Source organism: Poecilia reticulata, linkage group LG19 (assembly GCF_000633615.1).
Source record: "Poecilia reticulata strain Guanapo linkage group LG19, Guppy_female_1.0+MT, whole genome shotgun sequence".
Taxonomy (NCBI): domain Eukaryota; kingdom Metazoa; phylum Chordata; class Actinopteri; order Cyprinodontiformes; family Poeciliidae; genus Poecilia; species Poecilia reticulata.
In genome coordinates, this window is record NC_024349.1 from 23,833,549 (window position 1) to 23,861,020 (window position 27,472).

Here is a 27,472-nt window from a genome sequence, read left to right on the forward strand (position 1 = left end):
CTCGGTTCAGTAGCTTTTATTTTTGTTTGGTTACATAATGTAAGCCGATGTTTTAAACAATGTTTTGTTCTCGTCACTTCAGTCTTCTTCTCTTGGTGGAAACTTCTGTGTTGGACTTCTTCTTTCAGTCATGATGTTTCCTGAAGGAGACATCCATCCATGAAAGTCATTATTTGAAATGAGTCACGTTTTGGTAAATGCTGCCATCTAGTGGATATTAACACGCTTGCCTTTTTTCTTTTTCAAAAACGGCTTTTTTTCCCAGATTTGCTCATTATGAGGTACATTTCCCTACATTGTTTATAAGATCTATATTATCTGTACTGCAGAAAGGTAGAAGCTATGACCAATGGATTCTAAGGTGCTGTTGACCACATCACATTAACTAAAAACCTACAACATACCTGGAATCAGGTTCCTCTATCCTCAGACACACTGTGAGGTTCTAGATTGCATCGGCACCTGGCAGAAAACTCTCTGAGCCAGTTTTCTATCCTCTGCTATCCTCACTGTGTAAAGAAAACAGAGGAAGGAACCAATGAACCGTTACTCTTGGAAAAGAATAGAGAAAGAGGGCAAGTTAAACCACATTTTTAAAATGTACTTACTGAAATAAATTAGAGATGCACAGATTATACCACAGATTTGGTAAAATTGGACCTTCTGATACTGATTTGAGCTAATTCTGATTATTCTTGAACTATTAAAATATCAAAATATTGTTGTAAATGTTTCTAACCTTTCTGCCATAAATTACTAATATTAGGACCAAAGATCAAGCCATACTGTGTGATGTGTAGGAGAATGATTTCTGTAGAACAGCGGTTTTACTGATGTAGTGTCAATTTTTTTAACTCATGATTGGGTCTTCCAGGGCTTTGACTGTAAAAAGCAGTGTTTGTATATTCCGTAGGGAATTCAGATCCTCATATGAACACAGAGATTTAATTACATTGAAGTGTTTGACCACCCTTCTTGTGATCTGGCAAAGTCTTGCTCTCTCGCGCTCTCTAGCAGCCTGAACCGAACCACAAACATGTCTCGAAACGTGTCAGAAAATAGTTTTCTTTTGAACAGCTTCTTGTGTCCCTGTGCTTCCTTGGATTTCTCCTAATACCTTGACAATACTGACAAGAGGAAACGATGAATCACTTTGCTGCAGAAACAACTTCCACGTTTCTTGTCATTCCATTGATTTGGAGAAAAGCACTTTGGATTTCCTTTCCTATGAATGACGGCATACAGATAAACCTGGCTCCGTAGTGTTTAGGTGTGGTGCATTCACTGAGCGGAAAAAAACACAAGATTTGAGTTTCTTTCTGGTCGGATTGCGAATGATTCTGGTATCTAGATGAGTACTCGTTGCATTTCCCTAATGTAGCTGTTTATCAGAAACAATGCTGACCTTTCCACAGTGCCAACAGCATTCTGCTAACAGGTCAGAACAACTGTAAGCCTTCAGTATCCATCTCCACCTCCTGCTTCATCTGAAAGCATGATGTTGCTTCAAAACGTCAACCAGTGCTGGTGTAAAGCTCAACATTTGGATCAGGTGCTGGTGAAATGGTCCATGGAAGGGAGAATCCCTGCAGAAACAGAGGAGTTAGGGAAGTTGACGAGTGGATCTTTTTCAAGATGAGTGGATGTTTGTACCTGGCGACGGCCGACAGAGAGTTAGCCTCACTTCAGCTGGGGAGTTCTTGAACAGCTTTAGCACTTTCTGCACCAACAGATGAACAGCGGTTTACACAGATATATCAGGGTTCACTGAGGCTCATTCATGAAGGGATATTTCACAACTTTTGAAGTTAAGTACAATTGAACAGCGATAAGAAACAACTGTAGTTTCTGCTGCAGATAACTGTCTTGCTGTCTTCATTTAGCATAAACCTGAATGAGTTGGTCATTCCGGCTCATTATGTAATAGAAAAGCAAGCTAGTGTAAAAATCTGTATTAAAAAACATTCACTTAAACCATTTAAAGTTTTATAATTTATGTCAATAATGTAGTGGTGTAATAATTGATCCAAATGCAGAGAGGAAAGATGAAAAGCAAACAGTTCTTAGTAAAAACTCTAAGAACTACAAACTTAAGACTACACAGAAACTAAAAGGACATTGACATGATTAACCCTACACACAAGGAGCCAAGGAAAGAAAGAATACAAAAACTAAATTCTCACCTACAAAAGCATGATAAATCTTAAAGCTAATTAGTTAAATATGAACAACAAAGAGTGACAAATCTCAAAACAAAAAAACCCCCCAAAGATTATGAAAGTTCCTGTTTCACACATGAAGATATTTGGTGGCGCACCACCTCCGATCTTAATTTCCTCTTTAGTTACCATTTTTTAAAATTTCCACGACATATAAATGTGACGAAAGGTTAATTGTTAATGAAAGCGCATTAGTGTAAATCGCGACGACAGCTTTTGAGATTGGATTTGTGTTAAAACGTGACATACTTGATGACTCTGGCCTGCTTCAAGCCAGACAACCATTGCTTCAAATGAATACCTAAAAGTATCTAGCTAACAACCATTTACAGTCATGACAACAGTAACAAACAATTTAAAAACTCAATTTCACACATACTGGATAGGACAGGTCCTTTAGCAACTGGCCGTTGATAGCCAGCAGGACATCTCCCTCCTGAATTCTGCCGCTTTGCTCCGCAGGCTGGCCAGGGAAGAGCTGCTTTATCCGGACCAGGCTGCTGAAGTCCTGGGTGGGTGGGTCCAGCTCACACATCAGAAAGCTAAATCCCAGACCATTGACATCCTTGGTCAGAGTCACCTCCTTGACATTTTCTTGGGGTTTTGGAGGAGGAGGCAGGACAGTGAAGCAATGTGATAAGGTCAAAGGTTGTGTGGCGGTTGGATAGAAGAAACGGATGTGGGAAAGAAAGGACAAATGAAACCCAAACAGTAGCTGCTTCTCCATTACAAATGTGCATTTTTTTGTGTGATTTTCTGCTAATGTCGGAAAAACACAGTTTTGTAATTTAACACTGAAGAAGAAATCTAATTGAAGTCACACGTGAGTAAGCTTGTTCACGTGATAAGTCAAATAAAAACATGGCGGTGATGGCACTCATGCGGCGTTTTGACTTAAGAAAGTTGTAGTCGGCCATTTTACAGAAGAGATGTGGATTCATCAGTATTGAATGACAAACTAAACTTTTGATGATGCTGTGAGCGCTCCGATGCATTTCTAATGCAACTGATATTATCCCAGTAAAGGCTGAGATTATATTTTTCCTTGATGGATGCAACTCATTTAAATGCTAAGTAAGACATAACATTTACATATTATTGCTCCTGCCACTGCTAATGGAATATTATATCATCCTTTTTATTGCATTAACATATATCCTGAGGCTCTGTCCACACTAACAGACACTTTGCTTTTGTTGCATTTTCTGTATCATTTGCAGTTTGATAGAGTGAGTCGAAATTTCATAGCTCAGTGTTCTCAACAGAAAATATATTTAATTCAACATTGAGAGTGAAATACATTTCACTCCTTCTGGATACAGCTGAAATTAGAGCCATCTGTGGGCAGTTTGGGCTTGTGACGGATATTACAGACGTATGGCAGACGTCTCGTTGATTGACTAGAAAACAAATGTTGCTGTAGGAAAAAATTAAATAATAATAATAACAGTCACACTTAGCCTTTCCAATAAATAAATATAGGAACTGCTATGATATTAAATAAATTAGCATTTGTGGTAGTTAGCATTGGGCTCTAGGGCTGGGCAATATCTCAATAACAATGCATATCACAATAAAGGCATGATAAATGTCAATATATGATGCGTCCAATATAATGTTCAATACTTTCACTGAACTCCAATTCAGAAATGCACAGCATTCTGGGAGACGTAGGCAGCAACTAAGCTAGGTTGACGGCATCAACTAACCCACTCACTCTTTGGTTACCTAGCAACAACCTATTGAGTGACATGTTTTAGGTTCCATCATCGTACCTCATAACTTCTTAAAAATCAAAAAACAACGGCATGGAGTGAACGGAGAATACGAGTGTAACAGCTTGAGAGGAAACTGGATAAAGGATAAAAGGTTACATCATCAGTTGACATTGTTTCAGATATTTAAAACAAACAAACAAAACAACAATAACTATTATATGAAACACTTGTATTGTGATACATTTTCCAGCATATCGTCCAGCCCTAGGCATCAATACTGTTTTATGGACCACTATGGCAGCGCCCCTGTGGAGGACAATATATAAAATGTCACACTTGTACTTATTTAATTGGAACTATCTTTAATGAGGACTTTGCTGTGCGATCTTAAGAGTTTGTGAACATGGAGGTCTTAGTCATCTGATACAGCAGAAAGAAGACGGTTCTAGAATTCCTCCTCAACAGTGTCAGAGAACAACTGTTTGAGGTTATTGCTGTTAAATGTGGTTCTGTTACATTTTACAATCAGTGTACTGCTAGTTATCTAATATTTGTAATGACTTCAGACTTTTTAGTGCTGTGCAGTTCAGTCCACTGGTCCTAACCTGCGTTGAAATGTCCTACCATCAGTGACGAAGCTGTAGTCTCTGGAACGGTCAGACCTTGTGCTTGTGGGAGAGCTGAGGGATGACGAGCTGTTGAGCCTCAGATGGCTGGTGGTTTGACAAACTGTCTGATTGGACATCGGACTGTCTGTGTCAGCAATCACAGAAACTTTAGGCAGGTTGACTGACTCCCGTTTCACAACAAAGTAGACCACCTAGATGATAGAAGAGCAGAGCAATGAATAGCCCTCACAAGACAGATTTGAACATGCCATAAGAAGATTTCTGCAACCAAACCTATGTCTGTCTTTGCTAAATGAGGCCTAGTATTCTAAGCATATTAGGCCACTTTTGTAAAAAACAAACAAAAAAAAACTGCTTTAGAAAAGACGGTCATGACCTTGAAGCATTTTGTAGGGAGTACAGTGTGCCAGTGAAAATCCTGACAGCTGTCCAGTCCCACTATGAACAAAGAGCTGTATCCGTATTCTAGTCACAATCTTAAGCCTGTTCCTGGGGCATGTTGGACTCCACCAGGAGGGGCTTCAAGACCCTGAAATTCATGATCAGAATCTCAAGGTACAGTCCTGGAGAGGAGAGTGTCTAGTTTGGAAACCTGAAGGGCTCGTCTTTTTTTTTTTTGTGGATTTAGTGGTTCTCTTGGCTTCCTCAGGCCATGACCTCCATCCAGTAGGTACTACTACAGCAGTTTGCAGTCAGGTCTGAGCTGGCCAATGTTCAGAATTGGTTCCTTCAAGTCTGAGGCTATGGTTCTAAACTGCCAAAACATAAACTTTTCTCTCTGGGTTTGGGTCAGCGATTGCCTCGAGTGGAGAGCATATTGGTGTCTTGTTAATGAGTGATGGTGCAAGCAGGAGAAGATAGATGGATTGGAGCTCCATTTGCTGTAATGGAGGCGTTGCATAGCTCTTTGTGGTAAAGAAAAACTGAGCCAAACATTTCCCATACTCATTATCCTCATTACCAGATTTTGGATAAGTGGGAGACGATGAATGTATTGGTGGGTCCAGCAGAAGAATTGCAGATCTTTGGAGTGCAGTTCAAACCCATGCTATTCCCGTCCATTATTCATATCAGTTAAGTTCAAAAACCTTGACCAGATCATGATTATTACATTGGAGATGGTATCAGAATCTCTAGGCTTCATTTTACTGGGACTTGTCCCAACTGAAATGTGTTCTGCAAACATTTCCAAAATGAGCTTTTGATACACCAAACTTCCAATTGTCATCTGCATATGCAAGTTCTTTGCTCTCATGTTGTCCTTTACCTCCCCGGTTTTACCCAGACACTCCACAGCCTGCTGGTAGGTGAACCCATGAAAGTTAATCCCATCAACCTCCAAAATTCTATCACCTGTAAATTAAAAAAAAAGTGGAAAATGAAGACGGAAAAACAGTCAGACTGATCAGATTTCACACATTGATACGTTTGAAACGGAATGTGGTACCTGTGTGTAAACGTCCGTCTCTCTCTGCTGCCCCTCCGGGAACAAGACTCTTGATGTAGATTCCCCCGTTTTGAATGTTAGTGTTTGCTCCACCCTAGTTAGATAAGAAGAGGATTTCCTTAATTGCATTCATGATATGTTGAGCCATTTTATTTATTTAGCACCTTATAAGAGCAACTATATTTACCTAAAGTGGTAAATATAGACTTTAACTAAAGACATTCTTGTATATGATGACCAACCAAGAGAGTCATTTTTTTCATGCTAATTGGTTATAAGATGAACTTGTGTTTTGTCACGTTTCTTTTTCCTACTTGGTTACAGTTGTGCTTTAGGTTCACTCAACCACAGTCATTAGCGTTTATACAGAAACTTACAAAATTTGTAATATTTAGTTTGAGAACTATATTTCCTTATAATAAATATTTAATAAGTCATTTATAGATTAAAACTAAGACATAATAATATCCTTATAATCTGACATGCCGTATTTTGTTGGTGTAAAGTTCTGTGTCATGCTCTGGCTCAGTTTTGCTGAGGATATCAGTGTGGATGAGCCAACCCTTGGCATTCCCATCTAATCCTGTCAGACCTCAGATGTTAATCAGCTTAAGTGGAAGAGTCTTTGGGGCCCACTGCTTCAGATCAGGTGCTACAGTTGACCGTTCACTGCCAGCATTGAAAGCACATTTATCAGAATGACAGGTTTTCGAAAGTAAAGCTGGAAAACCGCCGTGCGTTGCAACCTAAAAACTTGCCAAACACTAACAGAGATGCTGATGCCCAGATTTCCAGAGATCTTCCTGAGCTCCACAGAGATCTCCTCTGGCCCCACACAGTTCAGAGATGGAGGTGTAGGGCAGCCGTCCTGAGGCAAATAAAACACAAAGACCTTGTCATTACATTGTGTATTAGTCCATGTAGTAAACAATGAGAATATTCCAACAGGAGAAAATATCAAAATTTAAGCCAAAACGTTTGAAGGGAACACAGAAGCAACAAGGAGAAAAGACAATTTTTCAAAAATACACACCTTAAGGAGTTGACTGAATATGAATATCAATGACACCTTGAAATGGAAGAACTAAGTGTAGCTTGAGTTTGAGTGTTGTCAGTGTCCTCGAAAAAATAATTTGAATCAGGTGAATCATGATGAGCAATGTGTTATTCATTTAGAGTGAGATTTTCAGCTGCTTCCATCCACTGCCACTGTGTTTTTCACAGTGGGTTAAGTAAAGCATGGTGCCAGTTATCTGGAGAAATAGAGCTGCTGATACCCATTCTCATTGTAGCGACAATGTTGGTCAGAACTGGAGCAAATATTTTATGATTGATAGAATTTTAGTCTCTGAATTATACTTTTTGTCACAATAGGTCACTGCTGTAAAAAAAACTAGGTAGATTAGGCCCGTCATAATTTTATAAATCTTCACTTTATATCCTATTATACTTTTGTATTTTATGGTTTAAGTAGCCATTGTGTTATGTGCAGATGCTCACGTTTGGTGTTCCATCATGCTTTCCTTTTTTTTCTACACTAATTTACATTCAGTCGTTTTCAATAGAATAGAATGTGTTCAGCTGAGGCTTGTTTGTCAGATTTAAAGTACCTTTTAAAAATAACATTTATGCAGGTGTTAAACTTCCTCTTCATTAATCCCAAATATGTAAATTAAAAATGGGTTTTAGTGGTCTGATGTAATATTCCAATTAAAATTGTTGTCTTCATTAGCTGTACGTTGGAAAATCATAACAGGAATAGAGCCTGAAAACATCAGTCTTTGTAATTCATTTATATTATAAGTTTCACTTGGTGAACCGAGTTACTGAATTAATAAAAAGAAATAAAATATATCCACTAAAATGGCTCTACCTGTGTACTGGGGGCTCGTACGTCCCGTGGGACGTGCAGCCTGTTGGAGGCCTTTGGTGTCATCACAACGGAGACAATCTCATCCAGGCTATCGTCTCCTGAACGTCCGTCTGTCATCAGCGTAGTCTGGGACCCATATTTTCTCAACACGGGAGAGCGAATGCTGATGGGACTTAGTGGGACTGTGGAGATCAAATCAAAACTTCATTCTCTGCTTTTCTTTTCAGTACCGAGACATTTTGTTTATTTTTAATGCTTTAACTAGAAACCAGACTTGATTTAACATCAAATAAGTGACGAAATGCAAGCAATACATGTTATGTACAAACAACCCAAAGTTTAGTAAGCCATGTAGAAGGGGTGTGAGGTTATAGATACATTTTTCTACCTTCAAATCAAACCACAGTAGGTTTTTGTTCCAGGTACAGCTGTTATGTTTGAGCTAAGCTAGCCCGGATGCTAACTAGATTAATAAGGTCAGCTGTCGTTTCTGGCTAGCAGACAATCATCATTTACCAAAGCAGTTACTCATCTGAATCCATGAAATGTTTTTGTGGAAAGGGCTATTTTCAGACAGAATTGCTTTAACCTTCCTCTATTCTTTCAAAGTGCAAATGCGCAAGCTAACCGAAGTAAACATGCTAATTGAAACCTAAACAGTCTGTTTCTTTCTGTGCTCACTTTCTTTATATTCCAAAATTCTGATAATTAATTCAAAGTGAAATGGCAGAATTATGATTTTAATTTCAGAATTTCTTTTTAGTGGTACTAGTCCTTTTCCATGCTTGCATAAAAAAAATTCTAAAATATATAAATCAAGTTAGGACATACATTTTTTGAAGATATACCTTAACTATATTAATTTTCTGAAATAAATTTTTGAATGTTGTTGTGTGTGTTTGCTTTCAGGCAAACAGCTCAGTGTCTGGCAAACATGCTAACTAAAGCCTCCTAGCTTTTTAAAATTCTTTCTTTGAATTTATTTCAGTTGTAAAGAATTTTTTTTTTTTTCAAAGATATTTTCTGATGTGTAATTTCAAATTTCAATTGAAGTAGCATGTATGTTTTCTCAGTTATATTGTATACTTTAAAAAAAATTCTGGACATGACTGTGACTGTTAACATGATAACTTGACAACAAATCAAGCTAGCAAGTTGTCTGTTAAAGATGCCTGCTAACGCCTATAATGCAAGTTAATCTAGAGAAATGGTATTGAGTTTATTTCAATTAAAAATAACTATTTTCTTTTCTAAGATATATTTGAATTTGTGACTCGAATTAACATGTAGGTTTTTTGAAGTACCGGTATATAGAAAAGCTATCAACACTTAATCTGCTACTAAATTAGTACTGAAGAAACTGTTTTGAATAGATTTTTCATCCAGATAGTTTAGATAAATGTAATTTTTTCCCCAAGATATTCTTATTTTATTTTGTCTCCAGAAATAGAAAGCCCACATCAAATTATAGATTCTCAGTTACAGGGTGTAGCCTTAATGCTAACAAAAACTCCCACAATTAAAAGGACTAAAGATAAAAGGGCAAAATTGAACAGTAAAGGATAGAAATGAAACAAATATCTAGTAACCATTTTACATCTTATTAAAATATGTGCATCTGTGGAGTAATTACTCAAACAACACTGAGACAAAGAACACCAGATGACTACTCGTGCTCTACTATTGATATAGAGCACGTGAAGCACCTTTAGGCTGAGAGACAATGAGCTGCACTTCCTCAGGGCTGCCCTCCATGACCTCTGCTGCCTCGCTAAAAGTGACGCCCTCCAGGCTGACGTGGTTCAGGGATATCAGGCGACCCCCTGAAGGCAAAGGTCAAACATTAAAGGGTGACCCCACCAGAGCATGCGGAACACAATCTTTGTCCTTCTGAGCACATGACTTGATACACACTGCCCATAGTCATTCATCAAAGGTGTTGAAGAATTCAATAAGTAAGATTTAGACATTAGAGCAACGTTTAGAGACTAATTGTTAAAAAAAAAAGGCATTCCTACATGAAAAAAAAATCAAGATGATCCATTTTTAAGTATTATTTAATGTAGAATGAATATGTTTTAGTATTATAAGCATGTACCTGGTCTGATGCGTCCGTCCTTGTCTGCAGGTCCTCCAGGCACAATGGAGGCGATAAAAATGCCCAAGTCATAGCGGCCTATTGTGTCCTCTCCGACTATAACTATACCTGTGTAAGTACAAGTTACAGTTTAAATAAACTGGATAAAATGAGACATTAACCGTTTTTTTTTTGTGCTCACTACCTGATGTCAAATTGGACCAAACGTTTCCTGTTTCAGGTCAGTTAGAATTACCAAAAATGAAATGCCAGAAAAATTTGATTTTGATGACAGGCTGTTCATTATGAAGTGAAAAGTGCCAAATAAATTTGCGCAATACCTTTTGTTATAATTATTTTAATGTGTCATAATTTTTTTTTTAGACTAGAAATAAATACACTATTAAATATAGAATTAATTGTATGAGTCTCGATTAAATGTATTGACTTCATTTTAAAAACTACATATTAGTATTTAATGTCTGGTAAATTATTCATGTTCTGGATCATGAATGAATTTAAACCGTCAACTTCACACATCAAGCTCAGTGGGCGGGATCAGGGCTGCTTCTGTTGACATGTTGCAGCATGACATCACATACGCAAGACCCCGCCCCCAAGCTTCCTGCAGGAGGGCAAAAAGTTGCTCGATAACAATGACTCCCACTGGTTTTACCTGTCAAGTTGTCAACATTACACACTAAATTTTAAATATATGTGTAATATAGAGAGTGAAAAAGTGATGCAGTGTTTTGCTAATCATTGTCAACACGCCGACAGCTAGTATTCACATTCTAACCCTAGGAAAACATTTAGCAATAACTAGGAATTATAAATTATAGGTTATATGCAGTGCAGAGTGATGTCCTTACCCAAGCCTAGTTTTGGGTCTTTCTTCAGCGAAATACAGACGACTTCCCTCTCCGAAGGAGTGCCCAGTTTAGGTGGCGTTTCTGTTGGACGAGTGATACGACCAAACATTAGCCAAAAGGAGAAATCGCTCTGAATGAGTGAGGAGACACAAAATTCTCTTGAAGGGGAAACTACTGGCTGACTAGAGCAGAAGCACACGAGCACATGAAGCTGGGCTATAAGTGTGAAGACGCTGTGCCTCGGGCTGCTGGGGATCCGGAATGGGCCTCCGACCCGCTCCTCTGGGAACAGGATGGAGAGCGTAAACCTGTGCTGCTGGGCTGGCTGCTGGAGCAGGTGCTGCTAAAGGAACACATGAAGGTTAAATGAATTTACATAAAATAGTTTAGATGTTGTGCATAGGGGAAGTCATGTTTTCAAGAGGGTAAAAAAGCAAGTACATTTCCTGGTTTTCCGAGGAAAAGCATTGATGCATTAGAAGTTTTTCACATCTTGTCAGGTTTTAGCTTAACTTCAATGTCTTTCAATAGCACATTGAAAGACATTTTAATGTCTTTCAATGACATTGAAATGTCATTGAAAAGTTTGTTTTACTACAAACTACAATGTTGAAGTAACAAACTAAGGAATAATGGTAAAGTGAAAGAAAAGGATGTATACAGACTCGATGTATGTTTGAATCAAAAGATTTTTAAAGTTGACAGGAATTTTGAAAATATTACTAGATAACTGTTATTGGAAAACATGATTAATGCCTAAACATGAACTATAAAGTTTTAAATAGGCAAATACAAAAGAAACCAGTTAAAATGAATATACATTTTTTGCACTTCAGTTGTTTCATCCTAATTAAAGTGTCCAAAACTCATTGATCTTTTATCTGTGACTTGTCATTTTATTAGCTGAAGTTGTTAGCATGTAACCTGGTAAACACAGGCAGTTGTTACAGAATTCTGCTGAATAAACAAAGTACTGAGTTTACTATGTTGCCATTATGCTTCCAGCCGTTTCACCAAAGAGACTCTTTAACCTGTCTTTGCTATCATTGTTATAATGTATAAGAAAAACTATAATAAATAAAGAACGCTTAGTCTGGTGGTGATACTACATGTAAAGCCTGGAGGCCCACCAGACTTATAATACACTGGCGGAAACCCAGATTAGTACAAAAGGTGAAAGAAATACCTGTGATGTTTCACACGGGGCTCGATTCTGGCCGTGACGTCATCACACAGCTTGGTCAGAGCCTCTTCCTGCGGCGTGGTCAGGCCGCTGTTGTCCTGGGGCGTCTCGGAACACGAAATGGACTTGAGCTGGCTGCTCTGAGCACGGCACACAGCTGCGTACTGCACAATGTTATCCTCTGGACAAAGATGCAGAGGTTATGCTTGCTATCCTCTACAGTATGCAAGAGTAGAAGCTGAAGCGCAGAGCTTGCAGTGGAATGTAGTCCCTTCTGCTAAATACGTGCAATAAAACTACAAAGAAAGTCTGGCAGCAGACGTCTACGCAGCCAAACCTTACCTGAGACCAGGCTGTGGCTTAGCTGCCGGGAGCTCATCTCATTGTTAAACTTGTGCTGGGCAGAACAGAGGTTACACAAGTACTTGGCTATCCTGGACCTCTCCGTGATGAAGACGTATTTCTTCCGGTTGCCCCGGCACTCGATTATAAATTTTCGCTTCTGCAGATTCATAAAAGAGGCGCATTTTAGACCGCGAACAGAAACACGCGAGAATGTCCCGTGCCACTGTGGAGGACTCTCACGCTAGAGGAGATGGTAGCCGTCTCCCTCCAGAAGAAGTTCTGAGCGGTGGACCGGCAGCCATCTTTAACCTCGTAGACAATGACACCTTTGGCACAAACTCCGAGAACAATCTCTCCGTCCGAAGGCCTTTTCTCCCGTATCACACGGTGGAACAAGACGCCGTATTCAGGCAACTGCTGACAAACCTGCAGAACAGAACAGCGTTCACTTTCAGAAGCAGCAGATGGAGCATCGTGAGTTTTATTGTTTCTAAGTACTTTGCTACCTTCAGAAATTCAAGCTCTGATTCATCTGTGAGCATTTGGGCATTATTGGTATGAAGTCTCAGCAGCTCTGCCTGAATGTAAGGCAAGGCACGTTTCTCCATCACACTCTTGGAGACGTACTGGTCAGGTCGGTAGTAGTTTCTACCATACACCTAAACGGAGTAGAGTACAGGCTTTCACAACATATTATATTTCATTGTGTATACTACACAATGAATACTACACAATGCATACTTATATGATGAAAATATATGAGGGCCCAGGTGCCTAACCCCTACAATTACTGGGCGGTCCACTGTATTCTCATTCTTCTAAATGTACAACCTCAGGCATGCAGTCTCCATACTCTGTCTGCAAGGCCAGACCTCCCAGGTACAGAGCAGTCTCCTCATGGCAGGACAGTCTGTCGTCTAAAAGGTCCCTCCTAAGCTGGAGGTAGTACTGATGACAGGTTTGTTTGTGCCTAAGAGAGGAAACCGGGGACATTAAGTTACTCAGGATCAGTTGGGAAACTTTTACTTTCTCTATTGGTAATTCCTGATCTGTTCCAGCAACAAATCAACTGGAGCTGTAGGTCTAGCACGCATAATTAGAATCTTTGAAGTATTTCTTGATCATGAGAGAAAGTTTCTTCTACTAGTGAATCTATTAAGACTTGTTACAAGAAACTCTTTTAGTAAACCAGTAAGCTGGAGCACTTGCTATCAAGTGTCCACCCTCACCAATAATAAAAAAAAAGACTTACAAAAGAAGAGAAATGTTGTTCACAAAGAATTTGATCCTGAAGAAAAGGACAAAAGTTGTTGTAGGCACTTTCTTCCAGCTATCTGGAGCCACTTTGGAAATCTTGGTGTCATTATCAACGAAGAAAAACTCATTATCTGACCACAGAATAGAGACAAGATCAAAGAGACTTGATAAGTGGCTTGACATAGAAAGACCCATTCAACAGGTAGTCACAGCAAACCAATCACTTCAATCATTTTACCATCTATATATGCAAGGCCAAAATAGAAATGTTCCACGAGGTTTGAATGAGCCACGATCATGTCAAACACATCCCCTCCTCTGGTTTTCACTTCACACTTGACCAGGATGCTTTGACCATTTGGCATCACCACACTGAGCTCTCTATGGGTGGCTGGAGATTTCCCTTTCTTTGTCTGGGGCAAAGGGGCAGAGGAATAAACTTGACATCCAAAAAAAGCAAAGGTGCTTGAAAGTAGTTTTGGAGAACATGAACTTACCAGGATGGATCCAGGCAGCTCTAAAACGACAAGGGGTTCCTCTAAAACTCTGAGAAACTCTGGACCCATGTCCTACAACCCAGAAAGGAAGGGAGATGAATCTCTAACAGGACATCATAGATGCCATTTAAATAAGAGTTCAGTTTTATTTTTGATACCATAGAGCATGAAATGCTGCCTCACTTTCATTTTCTTGTCATTCAAACTCATTGTGGACTCCAACTGTAGGAGGGATCTTGCGCTGGTAGTTCGATTGCCATCCATGTACGGGCTGCAGGGGGTACGGTTCAGATGCTGCCAGCTGGGATAACTTTCTCTGAGCCGACCTCCCGAAGGAATCCTGGGGTAAGAGAATTTTCTAGTCTCAGTTGGATAGGAGATGACATTTGTCACTTACGAGATCATGGCTAACATGCTAGCATCATGAGGTTGTACAGATTTGTCAGCTGCACATCTATGATGCTAATCTCTCATTCCACCATGCTCCAAATGTATTTAGTTAAACTGAGGACAATTCACTGTGGATTACAGTGAACACATTGGCTAGTTTCACTGTAACTAGCGGGACAGTGTCTCTGGTAAGGCACAGTCCCTCCAGTTTATGGAGACATTTGTTGTTAGACCTTATTTGACACGTGTTTCCATCTTCTGCTTAGTGTATTAACTCTACTTCAGAAAAGCCAAAAACCACCCCCAACAAGGATAAAGTACTATATATTGCCCCCCCCCCCTCTTTTTTTTTTTTTTGCAAGACTGAGAAGTTTTTTTGAATTTTTGCTATTTCCATCAACCGTTTCTAATGCAATTCTTCAAAATGTGCATAAAAACTCATCAGTGGAAACAAAAAAACTCATCAGTTTAAACACAGTTGATGTTAAATCAGTTTTATATGGTCAGAGCTCACGTAGGCTGTGACATCCAATGACATTCAGTGGATACTAAGAAGCTCAACATGTACCAAAAAAATATCCCATACACCAGTAGACCACCACCAAGAAACAGTGATACAAGGATCCATGCTTGACTCAGCTAGAATTGCGACTCATCAAACCAGGCAATGATTTTGTCTGGTTTGTGACAAAATCATGCCAACAATCTTCAGTTCCTTGTTGTTAGCCAACACCCAGTGTTGGTTTTTATTTTACTGTTACCGTCTTCAAGATTAGACTTGACTTACAGTTAAAACCAGTAGTTTACATACACCAAATAAAAATACATACACATTCTTTTTTTCCTCACTACCTGAACCTGAAGCTAAATCAGACCAAACTTATCTTGTTTTAGTCCAGTTAGAATTATTAAAATGATTAATAGATTTATTTATTCAGTTTATGTAGTTCTTCTGTTATCTCAAACCAGCCTTTCCATTCAAATCTGACCTCTGACACCAGTAGATAAGCTATTTCTATTAATCATGACTGATCTGTTTGGTACCATCAACAATGTTCAAGGCTGCTCTCTGCCATGTCTGGATGCCTAAGTGCATCCTGAGTGCAATGTAGTTGGAATATCTACCAGGTGTACCTAATAAAACCAGCTATATTTTACCATACTCAATATTATTTAGATTAATAAATGAAAACAAGATTCTATTGACTGCAAAGGAACCAAGATTTGCAAGGATTTACTCCTCTGATTATACTTCTGAGTGTGTTTTAGTCGGTGTAGAATATTTTTGGACTCCTTACCCTGTAGTATCAGCTGGATACGATGTTCCTGAAAAGGTTCTGTGGATCTTCTTTTTTAGGGTCCATGTCGAGTTACTGAAAGATCCTCCTGAAACACACATTAGGTAAGATTAGATTAGTAGTTGCTTTGGCAGTTTTGCATCTTATACATTAGGTTCTGGTGCTGTGTCTGTTCTAAATAAGCTTAATAATTGCATATTTTGAAAAATAGACTTATTAGCCTCCTGGCTAATAAATCAATAGTGAAATTAACACCCCCAAACTATAAAGGCCAAGGTAAAGTGCCCCATATACCATTAATTTAGACACACTTTTACATGCATTTCTTGTAAAACAAACATGTTTCCGCCCCAGCTCACTACTGTTGATGCGAGAAGAGGCCATATTGAAACGCAAAGATAGCTACTAGGGGTAATGACTTGCAACGTCTCACTTCTGTTTTGCAGAAAATCTGGACATTATTTATCAAATGATTTCCCAATGAACAGTCAATATGTTCCGGACTTTGGAGTAAGCACTTGTGTATCAAATCATGGTGCAGGACTGTTTTTAAGTTTTTAAATGTCGCCACCGTCTATGCGCTGGACCTTCAACCGTTCCAGTAAGCCAGCTTAAAGACGCGGTGCAGAAGGAAACGGCTCGCCACAGCTTTTCAGCTTATGCACTAATTAAAGAAATTAGATGGGACGTTCTGAGGCACTTTTAACTTGCTTAGCTTACTGAGCTGTTTTCCCTCAAAATTGTATGTAAAGGTTGGAACTATCCCCCCTGCAAGGTGACTCCTCTGTGTTTAAATTGCTCTTGCAAAGTCTCGGGTTAGCATTTTTTTCTATTAGTCTTTCTATTTGATATTTTCTTTGAAAAGATAGACTGTAAAAATCAAAAGACCGTGCTACTCGCTAGCACCTTTGTCAAAAGACAAATGTATTTAAAACAATGCATGTCATGGTCCTTAAATAAGTACCTCAGACTGAACAGATAAAGCTAATGCTAAAGTTAAAAATGTTAAACGAGAGTGAAAATGTATGAAAAACACTCTGAGGTATTCCACTCTCTTATTTAACGTTTTTAGCTTTAGCCGTTCAGTCGGAGGCACTTATTTCTACTTAAAGGCTGGGTCAGGTTTAACTTTGCCATTCTTAACACTAACCCACACTTACTACTACTGTTTTGTTTTGCTCTTTACAGACACCAGCTTTCACAATCCTGTTTTTCTTTGTCTTCCACTTTATAGAAGTCACTGAAGATTTTCTTTATTTTTGTCCAAAGATATCAGTAATTATTAAAAATAGCACAATGCACATTATTTTATTATATGCATAATTTAAGCAAAATTGACAGCAACTGTGGTTTCAAGAAACTCAACATAAAAATGGACCTCATCAATTTAATGCAAATGTTTCAGATTTTTGATTTGCCTGAAATGCAATAACATAGCATTTGTTTAGTGGACGATCATTTGCAGATGCATCTGCAACTAAAACATTACTTCTAACATCAAAATGTGAAAAGCTCAGCCCTTTCTGCCTGACTTAACATCAATACAGTGTCTGGTGATTGTGTTTTTGGATTAACCTATTCAAGATTAGATAGTAAAATATGCTTAAAAGGAGATTTTATGTAATTTTTTGAAGTATTTTTTGCAGGTAAAGCTAACACTTGGCTTCTTGAGGAGTTCTGGAGTATCTTAAATGCAAATTGTATATATTTTTGTACAGTTTTGACTTAATTATTATTCTGACTTTGTTTCAGCAAAATTGCCTTTTTTGGGGTCTGTATATTCCAGTTAATGATAATCGATAACACTAGTTGATGATTATTTCAATAATCGATTCATCACGACTAATTGTTTCAGCCCTACCCGCAAGGATTTAAAGGCATCCTGGTTCCATATTCATTAATCACATGTATAAAACATGTACTCTGTCTCTCTTTGGGTTGCTACGTAGCAACACTTAAACTCCAGGCGATGATTCCAGGTGGATCAGAGTTCAACTGATCAGTCCAGAGTTCAGATGAGCTTTCACACTTTCCCAAGCAAAGTGGATTATTTGAGGAAACGGACTCTGGTCCGTTTAAATCGGATCAAACAGCTCTGCGGTGGAAGTGCACCAGTAATAATTATCTGTCTCCATCAAGGAAATACTGCTTTTATTTACTAATCAGATGCTGTTGGATTTGTTTTTGTTTGGGGTTTTTTTTGCATTTCCATTCCACCCAGATTTTTACAAATATTATTTTGCTGTACTAGGCATCTTTGATTTTAGCAATAAACTACAATGTCTTTTGTTTCTGTACAATTACTGGTATCTATTTGCAGCTGGGTTTCCATTAACCGCAAAATTGCGCAAATTGAAATTATGAAAATTAATTTGCTTAAAAATGATTTTTCTCATTTTTCTCAAAATGAGAAAAATCATTTCTCATTTTGAGAAATGATTTTGCTCTAATACAAAGTGGTTTTTCAGTCGTATCAAAACACGTTTTTCACATCACACTAGTCACATGATCAACAGTCACATGATCAACAGCCACATGTTACCACTGGTGAAAACAACAGGAACTAGGAGGATGATGTTTGTTTTTTTTTTTGTCCCCAGACATTGCAGATGATTACCGCTAGCACCATCGCTGAAGTAGTTGGAGGAACATGGCACTGCATGTTTTTTAATGACTTATCATATGAACGAGCTTATTCATATGTAATTTTCATAAAAAAATTTTATTTAATGGAAACAACATATTTGCGAAACTGTGTTTTTTCGACATTAGCAGAATATACTCAAAAGACTGACGCACATTTGTAATGGAAACGCAGCTGTTGTGAAACTGGTTGTTGAGAACTTGCCATGGAAAAGCTTACTGTAGACATATTTAGTACTTTGCTTTGTGAACAGTTGTATTAATCTCTGTGTCTCTTGGCAAGAAAGCCAATAAGCACACTATTGAAGAAGGCAAACGATGTCAAACTTCAGCTCAAACAAATGGGATCAGTTTCTTACTGTGTAATCTTTCCCTGACCATCTGACTGCGGTCTGTTAGCTGGGATCCGTTTTCAGTCATGGCCACGTGGTCGGCCTGTAGAGACAGCACGTTCCGGCTTAATTAAACAAACAAAGAACTGCTTTTACAGAAAAAACAAAGGAAGAAAATGCAGCCACTTGCCGAGTTCCTGTAGACATCCTCTACCAGCTGCCTGATGAGGCGCTCTGCGGATGGCAGCATGGAGGACTTGTGATGCAACTCGCAGGTCTCCAGCACCGTCAGCAGGTCGGTCCTCCTCACCGCCTTGTCCTCACACATGCTCAGCAGCAAACCCTCCAGCTCTGTGCTTATCTGGACTGGCTGAGGAGAGGCCAGCAAAACCCAAAACGGCTTAGAGAATGGAAGACGGCGACCGGGATGAGAAGAAAAGAAGTGAGGAACATACCTGATTCTGAGGTAGGTGATAATCAGCGCACCAGTAAAGAGTCATTCCCAGTGAGTATACTACCACCTGAGGGTCATACACACAATACTGTTTTAGACATTTTATTCTAAAATAGGTACAGGTTTTATTTTATTTTTTTTTACAAAAGTTGTGCTGTGGGGAATTATCTCAGTTATTAATGGCAATAGAAACTGGGGAGTGAACTTCAGAGCTTGGCAGAGGAGCAACGAGAGGCTTCAAGAAGCTAAAAAGCTGAAGCTAAAATAAACAAAGCTAACCAGAGTACAAAAACACATTATTTTTATTTTATTTGACTGAGCTATCTGCCACAAAGCACAACGGAGTTGTAAATTTGTCTGTATAACATTATAATTAAGTAAAGAATATCTAAAATATAAAAATTACTGCTGTTCAGAGTGCTGTTACAGTTGGCGAACAGTGCTAACTGTGCTAATTGCTAATAGAACATGTTGAAAACAGCTTAGAACATCCCACAGTTGAGTATTCTGAACTTTTGGGGAGTTCTTCAAATTTCTTATGTACACATATGGTTATTACATCCCTCATGAATAATTAATAACTGTTCCAAGCTAAAAACATAACATTTCAAACTTTGCAGAAAGGGAGGTTTCAGGTTTATTCTTAGTGAGGTCAACACCTATGAACATTCAGTCTGTGTATCATTTTAGCAGCTCATTAGTATAATGTTCATACAGACATAAAAGGATTCTTCTTAGGAGTAATTATGTAGTTATTTTTTCTACATGTCATGTACCGTTGTGGTATTCAGGCATACCACAGCTTGTTGCTAACATGAACTGGGGCACCAAGGTTACCCAGGTCTTCACCCAGGTTAATAACCAACAGGAACTTTGGTAAAAAAAAAAAAAAAATCAATTTTATAAGCAGAAGAAAGGTTTTCCTGCTCTCAGACCTTTTCAGCAGCAGCCCTGGTGGAAGGAGTGAGACCCTGCTGGACCTCGGGAGCTGTGTAAGAAGCCACGTCTTCACTTCGTGCGCAGCTCTTGAAGGCCAGGCTCCCATTGGCTGACAGTAGCACTGAGCCAGGGCTCAACACAGTACACATATTACCTGGACCTAAACACAGCAGACCACAAACTCTTTACCAAGACATTGTTACAAATCGTAAACCAACAAACAGTGGATTAATTTTGAGACATTTTAAATCGATTCTGAATCGTATAAATGAGAATTGTGATTTTTTTTTTGTGACTCTACGACACATGTTCATCTAGTGCGGACAGTGCATCTTTTTCTATGAGTCTGCAGATTCTTAAAAACTGTATTTTTAAGAAGGTACAGTTCTTGTACGTGTAAGTTCGTACTTAAACGTGGTCACCTTTTTTGGAGATGTCCAGTAAGGCATCAGCGGTGGCCAGCAGCAGACACCAGACCTCATCCTCTTCCAGGGGTGAACCCCGGGCCTCCAGCACCTCCGTCAGGGTCACAAATGTGCCCATCCTGCTGCACATGGGCTGCACATGCAAAAATGACACAAGACTGTGAAGTAAATGGTCCAGCCCATTTGCATTGAGCACAACCTTACCGATACATTTGCAGTTTTAAAAAGGTACCCTACACATTTTGTTCACCACTAAGCCTACAGTTTAGTAGGATTTAAAGAGAGAGAGGCTGGAATAAACCCAACACCAATTCAACACTTAATTCTGCTCATCTTTTCCATGAAATAGAAACAGATATTTACCGATGACCTTGTATAGTGTGCGAGAAATGTTGGATGAGGAGACGTTAGAGGATTAGTGATCAACGTAACTAGATTAATCAATAGAAACAGCAAGAGGCTAACAGTTTTCAAAGATTAAGAAAATAAACTCTGAAGGGATCGTCCTGCTGTACATGCACGGCTACATTAATCTGTTGTACCAGCACCCACTCAGTCTGCTCTATGCTTTGGGGCACTAAGGACAACTTAATTACATCTAAATACGTACAATTTAATTTCCTATGCTGTTCGTGTCCAAAATCTGCCTTTGGATTTTTCAACTTGAGATGAAAAATCTACTTTATATAGCATTTTCAAATCAAGTGCTTGGCTTAGAAAGCATGCAATTTGAAACATTAAAGTGTAACTAGCCCCAAATTATTATTTTTTGCTAATAAACTAAAGTTATTTAGAGTGTTCCTTCAATGGAATTTTTTGTAGCACGTAGGGCCACAAACAGATACATTCAAAGTACAACCAGCTGATTGAGATCCGACTTTCTCAAAAGTATCAACGTTTTCCGCTTGAAAATGTTACAGAAAGGTAAAGAAGTTGTAAATACTCTAAAAGGTTTGAAGAGGCGGGAAAAAAGACAAATGAATTCAGTGAGCTAAGCTGGGTTGGTCCGGGCTTTACTTTTATAGACTAACCCACCACCTTGCGCTCAGCAGGTGCATTTTCCACACTGCTTTCTGATCTGCCAAAAACTTCAATAAACACCTTGGGTCAGTATTTTCTCACCTGATACTCCTGATACTGATGTCTGAATGGCTTGAGAGTTAGCTTACTTAAACCTCAGAACCAAGGTGCCATGTAAAGGAAGTCTTCTTGTTGGGTAGCTGGCTTGTCTCTACCACTGATGCACAAAGGCAAAAAATAAATAAAACAAACTAGAACTTTAAATATTAGATAACAAGCTAAACAAAAAGTTGAGATACATAAAAACTGTGTCTCTGTTTCCAGTAGCACATCATTCTCTGCCATCATTCTCTTCTTTAGCCTGCTTGGTTCAGAGACACTCGATGTTCAGTCCCATTAGATAGCTCTGAAAAAATAGTTCACAACTTTTCAAACCTCTTTTGCTCACATGGTTGAGAAGAATCTGTTTGAAAGCAAGCACAAGATAAGCTAATGGTGTCACTGGGTGGAGGTTAAAGTAAAGCAGTCATTACATTGGATAAAATGACTATTTTTTTTGTTTCTAATGATTCTCCCATATTTCATCCAAAGCCAAACAGATGACACGCCATCATGTGGTTGCAGGATGTTCATATTCGCACACCTTTTAAACATAGGTCAGACCACCTGGGGACACACCTCCTGTTTCAGTAAATGTCACACCGGCATCCCCACTCCATCCCTCCATTCTCAGTTTTACTTTAACAAAATAGTCAAGGAGAAAGCCTTGATTGTAAGTCGTCCTTTCTCCATGGTTGACTTTGCAATTTCCATCCAGGAGTTTTTAGCTATTTGAGAATCATTATTGTACAAATGTTCCTCACCAGTCTGATAAGTGTTCCTCAAAAGTATTCACGTCACCCGCAGATACAAAAATCCGATAATCAAAGTGGACTAGCTGAAGAGAACCAAGTGCATTTCTGCATAAAACATGGCAACAGACTTCTGACCAATCACACACCAGATCCAACAGAGCTCTGTGCAAAATGGTTCCACCTGAGCCTGGTGTTGAGAAAGGGGGGGAGGAGGACACCAAACTCCTGACGCAATGTTTTATCGAGCTACGTCAAAGAGATGCTATGCTTTGGATGGGACTGCCTTAAACCATGCTAAATTCTCAACTAGCAGTGTATGATCACTCCCTTTCAAAAGGCTTATTTAACATGTACTGATATGCTTTCAAACAAACAAATTACTGTCAGAACATTTAACGATCTCAAAACTAAGATTATCGTAGCTCAATTTAACATCGTACAGGTCTTTTGCCCCAGTCCAGGTCAGGGTCTTTCTGTCCTGATCATGTCTAAAGCTGCAACAGAGATGTGAAGGTTCTCTGCAACTGATGTTTGACTTAAGAAAACTAAAGAGCTTTTCCTCAAGGGAAAAGAACCAATGCACAATGATGCTATGTACATTTCAGCAAAGTTAATGTAAAGTAGATATATTGTTGCTGTTTTAGTACTGTCACCATTACACTGGGTGAAAATCCTGCTACACTATTCAAATTTAGGCAATCTATTTGACTGAGGCTGGATGTTAGCGGAATTAAAAAACCTCCTTGAGTTTTAAAACTTGACACTGCAGCACTGGTATCATTAGTCAAATATTTGCTTCCAAGTGTAACAATCCATCTACATATGCTTATGATCAGACCATGCTTCAGGCAAAGTCTTGGCCTGACTCTTTCACATGGTGTCAAGCTTTAGCAAGTTATTAGCAGATCACACCCCATGAGCATGGCCCAACTGCCTTTATGAAGTGTTGGGTCACGGAGTCTCATTTTTCAAGCCTTGCTGGTGTGCCTGGAAACATGTCATGGATATGTTGCCACCATACTGCCCCACACTCCACCAAAACCCTATTGGGCTGACAGCACCATAACAAATGACATTGCAACATAACCCTTTGTGTATGCGCAAAAGCCTGGGGGGGAATATTCCAACCCCACATAATGGGAAGCCTGCAGTTTTCTGAACACACTGCTGAAGATTACACAATGACCTTGCAAATGCCCTCTATGTTTTGTCTGTTTTCTTCATCATAGTGTGAAAGCAAGGAGGCCTCTTCACCGATTCTGGAATCTGAAACCATCAAGAAACAGCGTTGGTGGCTTTTCTTTTTGGCAAACTATGTCAAACAGAGTTACAGTAGTTCTGCTTGACTGTATAGCAGACTTTGTGCAAACATTTTCGGAAGTTGCAAATGCACCAGTGGTTCTAATAATATTGGGCACTTTTCATGCATTTATCATTCAATATTTGTCAATTCAGCCAATTAACTTATTAGAAGGATGCCGACACACTGGTTTCTTAACGTTTGTTGCAAGTAACATGCCAAAACAAGGCTGTGCACAAAGCTCTGAGTACAGATCTGATTTTTTTCTGCAATTAAGCATTTTTGGATTCCTTGAAAAGTGTGAATATTATTTCAAATAATTTGCCATTGGCTTTTAGGACAGTAGGTTTTAACCCAGATTAAGACCCCTGGACGATTTCTGTCAGGCATGAGAGACTGCAATCTCATGAATGTCCATCTAGCATCTGTACTTGTATGTGCTTAATCATCCCAGGGTTGCGGACTAGTGTGTATTTTTAGTGGTTAATGGGCAATGTGGGGTATGCCTTGTGCTGATTGCCATTCTACCACAAAGTGAGCCAGAGACAAAAGGAGAAGACAACGGTGCAATACCAGAGACTTGAGGGTGATGGGATGTTCTCCTGGAGACAGAATCCATGGCAGTACATTACAACTCAACAAAGAGAGTCTGCCTATGTTCAAACCCAGAACCTTGTTCTTGCAAGCCAGCAGTTCTGTCCATTTTAAATATTGGGCATGAAAACACCCAATAGAGAAATATTTTCGATGATACTATTACAGCCTTCCTGTGTTCTTCAAGTAACTAGAATCATTTCTGTGGAGGGTTGACCGCTACCTTATGTTGTCATAAACAAAGACAATGAGCCACAAGAATTACACAAAACTAGCATCTCAAAGTTTGTCATTCAAAATCTTACATATCTTCTTTTTTTTTTGTGGTTCTTCCGTATCAAAACGTATTCTAAATATCACAAAGCTCACCACGAGGCTTACCCTTTTTGGACTTGGCTGTGAGCGATTTAAGGCCATTACAGACTTACAGAAAAGGAGGTTCCCTTATGAATGCAGCCAGGATCTCCATAGGAAAACAGACAGTTCTGGGTTGATGTTTTTCAAATATCCCAAAGACCTCCAAGGTAAAGTCCAGGATGACGAGATGTATGGACATTATGACTGCGAAAGCTACAGAACTCTAGTTCAAGGTCATGATGCCTGGACCATTTACAGCTGTCCACACACAACTCTTTCTGACATTTTTCCCACAAACCTCTAATGCGAATCGGACGTTTGTTGCAAATTTAATCTTCAATCATTTGCTTGATAGTTAATGAAGCATCTTAGTCCTTTTTTTAGCAGGCTGTCTTGTTGTTTTAAAGTCTTTAACTTACTTTATTGTGCTTTAACTGGATGTACTCTCTTAGCTGTTGCTGCTGACTTGGCTGCCAGTCGACAGAACACTGCTTCACATGCATTTAATTCTCTGACTTTGGCAGTTTGACAGCTGGCCAAGTAACTCCAGCTCTGTTAATCAGGTTATGGGCAATATAATTCAAATAAGATCAACCAAACTATCTGATAATGCAAAGTCACATAAAAAAATAGCATTGTGGTTAAGTCTAGAATATTTTATCTGGAGTTGGAAAGCATTTTTGGGCGGCTTCTTTAAATCACGAATCTCACAATATGCAGATGACGCCATGGTAGGATAAAATTATCTATGGGAAGCAAAATTTCAGTACCTTTTCTTTGCTCTGGGTTTCAGTTGTTCACCTTGTCAGATAAGGCAGTGTGAACAGCAACAGAACCCTAGCAGAGTTCCCAGACCTTGTGGATAAATGTGCTATAAAGGAAACGGCTCTTGTGTGAGAGTTCAACAGCTGTTTCAGGTGACCTTTGATTAAGACATGTGGGACACATCCAAACACATCTGGTTGGAAGAGAAGGTCAAAATCAAATGCCTAACATTAAATAGATCTGTTGTGTTTCTATGACTAAATAACCTGGTATTAGTACACAAACAATATACGAAAGAGTCTTGGAAATCTTTTGAGCTATTTCCATGACCAGAGGATAAACACCGCTCTCTAAGAACTTTCTGTATCACTGTTTAAAGTGTTAGCATGATTGTCATTTTCAGGTGTGTTTCCAGTTCTATGAAACATCTCACATCGAGGTTTTATGGCGATCCAGTAAAAATAAAAAAGCAAACATTGCTTTTGTCTGAGCAACAACTGGTTTCACCATATGAAGGATTTTGAGCAAAACCATGTGATGCCAAGCTGAGTGACTCTTGTATAACTGACTTGTTACACCGTCAACCATAAAGGAAAAGCACAGGAACCTGGTTGATTATGCACATATATAAATATAAATACATTCACTGCTCTCTGTAGCCACATTACACTGTCATCACTCGCTTTAAGACATCTTTCTTCCCACATGTGCTGTGTTGAGAAATGTCCCACTTAAAACCCATTTGACAAGCTTTCTACAAGTTATGGAGCTTACCTTATTTCATCAGGTACCTGAGAAGATTGTCTCTAAGTTCCTCCAAACATCCGCCACTCTGAACTCTAATCCTTCCTCCTCTTATACACCCCCTGCTGCCATTTCGCCCACCTCTCCGTCGTCCCGGTGTTCCTGTCTGTCATGACAGTTCGTCCCTCTATTATCACGTCGGCATGGGATGGTCACAATCATGTCCCCCCAGGGGGAAGAACTAATCAGCCCCGTAACTTTGTTTCCTCTGGACTCGTGGCTAATGACGCCATGTTCTGCCTTTTCTGGAGTTTTTGACTATTTTTAGCCGAAGGGGAACTTACTGTAAGAACTTAATTGGATTTGCAGGGCAAGCCGAAGACAGATGGGGCAGCAAAGGGCCAATCCACTGTAGGGAGGACTGTGTTAATCTGGTGTTTTAACTACAACTGATAAGTTAATTGCCCCGCTTTCTGACAGAACCTATAAACACAGGCATGATTGTTTGCCATTTCTGCCCATCTAAATAAATCACTGAGGATTATTGTTTTCTACCAGAGGCAGTGATGAAAAAGGTGTTAAAGGGGCAGTATTATGTGTTTTCCAGGCACATAGTGCCATTTTAAGCACAATCAAGTAACTGTTAACTTCAGTTGTCAAAAAATGCTTTGTAATCAAATATGACTTAAAGGAATTTTTACTTTGTAATTGATTGCCTTGAAATTGGGCCTCTGTCTCTTTAAAAACCCCTGCTCTTTCTGAAACTCCATCTTTAGGATGTCATCACAGCATGGCTCTTCTATTGACCCTTTGACAACATTTCTACCAGCATTGCACCAAGAAATATCTCGTATAATGAGCTCAACAGATGCACAGTTCCACCAGGTGTTTGCTAGTTGCTGCTGTCTAATCTGTTGGAACTTTATCTCTTTATCTCGTCCAAGGCCACTTTTGACATGCGATGCAGATTTGAACTAGTGATTTTTGGTGATATTTTAAAATTATTTACCTTTTATCTCGTAAATATATAAAAAATTCTATATTACGCCAACTGTACTTGTAGCTGAACAATGGAATGGCATGGAGCTAACACCATAATGCTAGCACTTGTTGTCATTGTTGGCAAAAAGACCAACCAACTGACCCTAAACCTAAATACCAATGCCACTGTTGGCAAACTTGCTCCACAGCATGATACCACCACCACCAGAAGTGTGCAGACACTCTTCACAGATCCTAC

At 39.1% G+C, this 27,472-nt stretch overlaps 1 protein-coding gene across 4 annotated transcripts; it reads right to left on the reverse strand.

The window, feature by feature from the left end:
• Nucleotides 1-26,546, reverse strand: frmpd2 (FERM and PDZ domain containing 2). 4 transcript variants are annotated; one of them, XM_008437926.2, is made up of 30 exons: nucleotides 26,263-26,545; nucleotides 20,596-20,731; nucleotides 20,170-20,333; nucleotides 19,236-19,301; nucleotides 18,971-19,150; nucleotides 18,808-18,883; nucleotides 15,806-15,893; nucleotides 14,301-14,457; nucleotides 14,118-14,189; nucleotides 13,859-14,033; nucleotides 13,616-13,751; nucleotides 13,195-13,333; nucleotides 12,870-13,022; nucleotides 12,604-12,789; nucleotides 12,361-12,520; nucleotides 12,022-12,199; nucleotides 11,075-11,175; nucleotides 10,836-10,916; nucleotides 9,985-10,092; nucleotides 9,593-9,709; nucleotides 7,887-8,068; nucleotides 6,783-6,881; nucleotides 6,014-6,107; nucleotides 5,834-5,919; nucleotides 4,562-4,757; nucleotides 2,599-2,813; nucleotides 1,654-1,720; nucleotides 1,406-1,586; nucleotides 405-509; nucleotides 1-140 (listed from the first exon to the last, which is right to left on the reverse strand). In XM_008437926.2, exons 2-28 carry the CDS (start codon nucleotides 20,726-20,728, stop codon nucleotides 1,549-1,551), a joined length of 3,447 nt encoding a protein of 1,148 aa, XP_008436148.1. In that variant the 5' UTR covers nucleotides 20,729-20,731; nucleotides 26,263-26,545; the 3' UTR covers nucleotides 1-140; nucleotides 405-509; nucleotides 1,406-1,548. The 4 variants fall into 4 exon arrangements, with proteins under 4 accessions (XP_008436148.1, XP_017166125.1, XP_008436151.1 ...); XM_017310636.1 differs by having other exon boundaries at nucleotides 11,075-11,178; XM_008437929.2 differs by lacking the exons at nucleotides 11,075-11,175; nucleotides 12,022-12,199.
• Between the last annotated feature and the right edge of the window lie 926 nt (nucleotides 26,547-27,472).

What these genes read in the sequence shown, in the direction of transcription:
- frmpd2 (XM_017310636.1), bottom strand. Translation starts at nt 20,728, where the DNA reads ATGTGCAGCAGGATGGGCACATTTGTGACCCTGACGGAGGTGCTGGAG. An exon ending in CCAGGGCTGCTGCTGAAAAG is followed by an intron (nt 19,302 to 20,169) that starts GTCTGAGAGCAG and finishes TATGACCCTCAG; the next exon opens with GTGGTAGTATACTCACTGGG. An exon ending in GTCTGGGTAAAACCGGGGAG is followed by an intron (nt 4,758 to 5,833) that starts GTAAAGGACAAC and finishes TCTATCATCTAG; the next exon opens with GTGGTCTACTTTGTTGTGAA.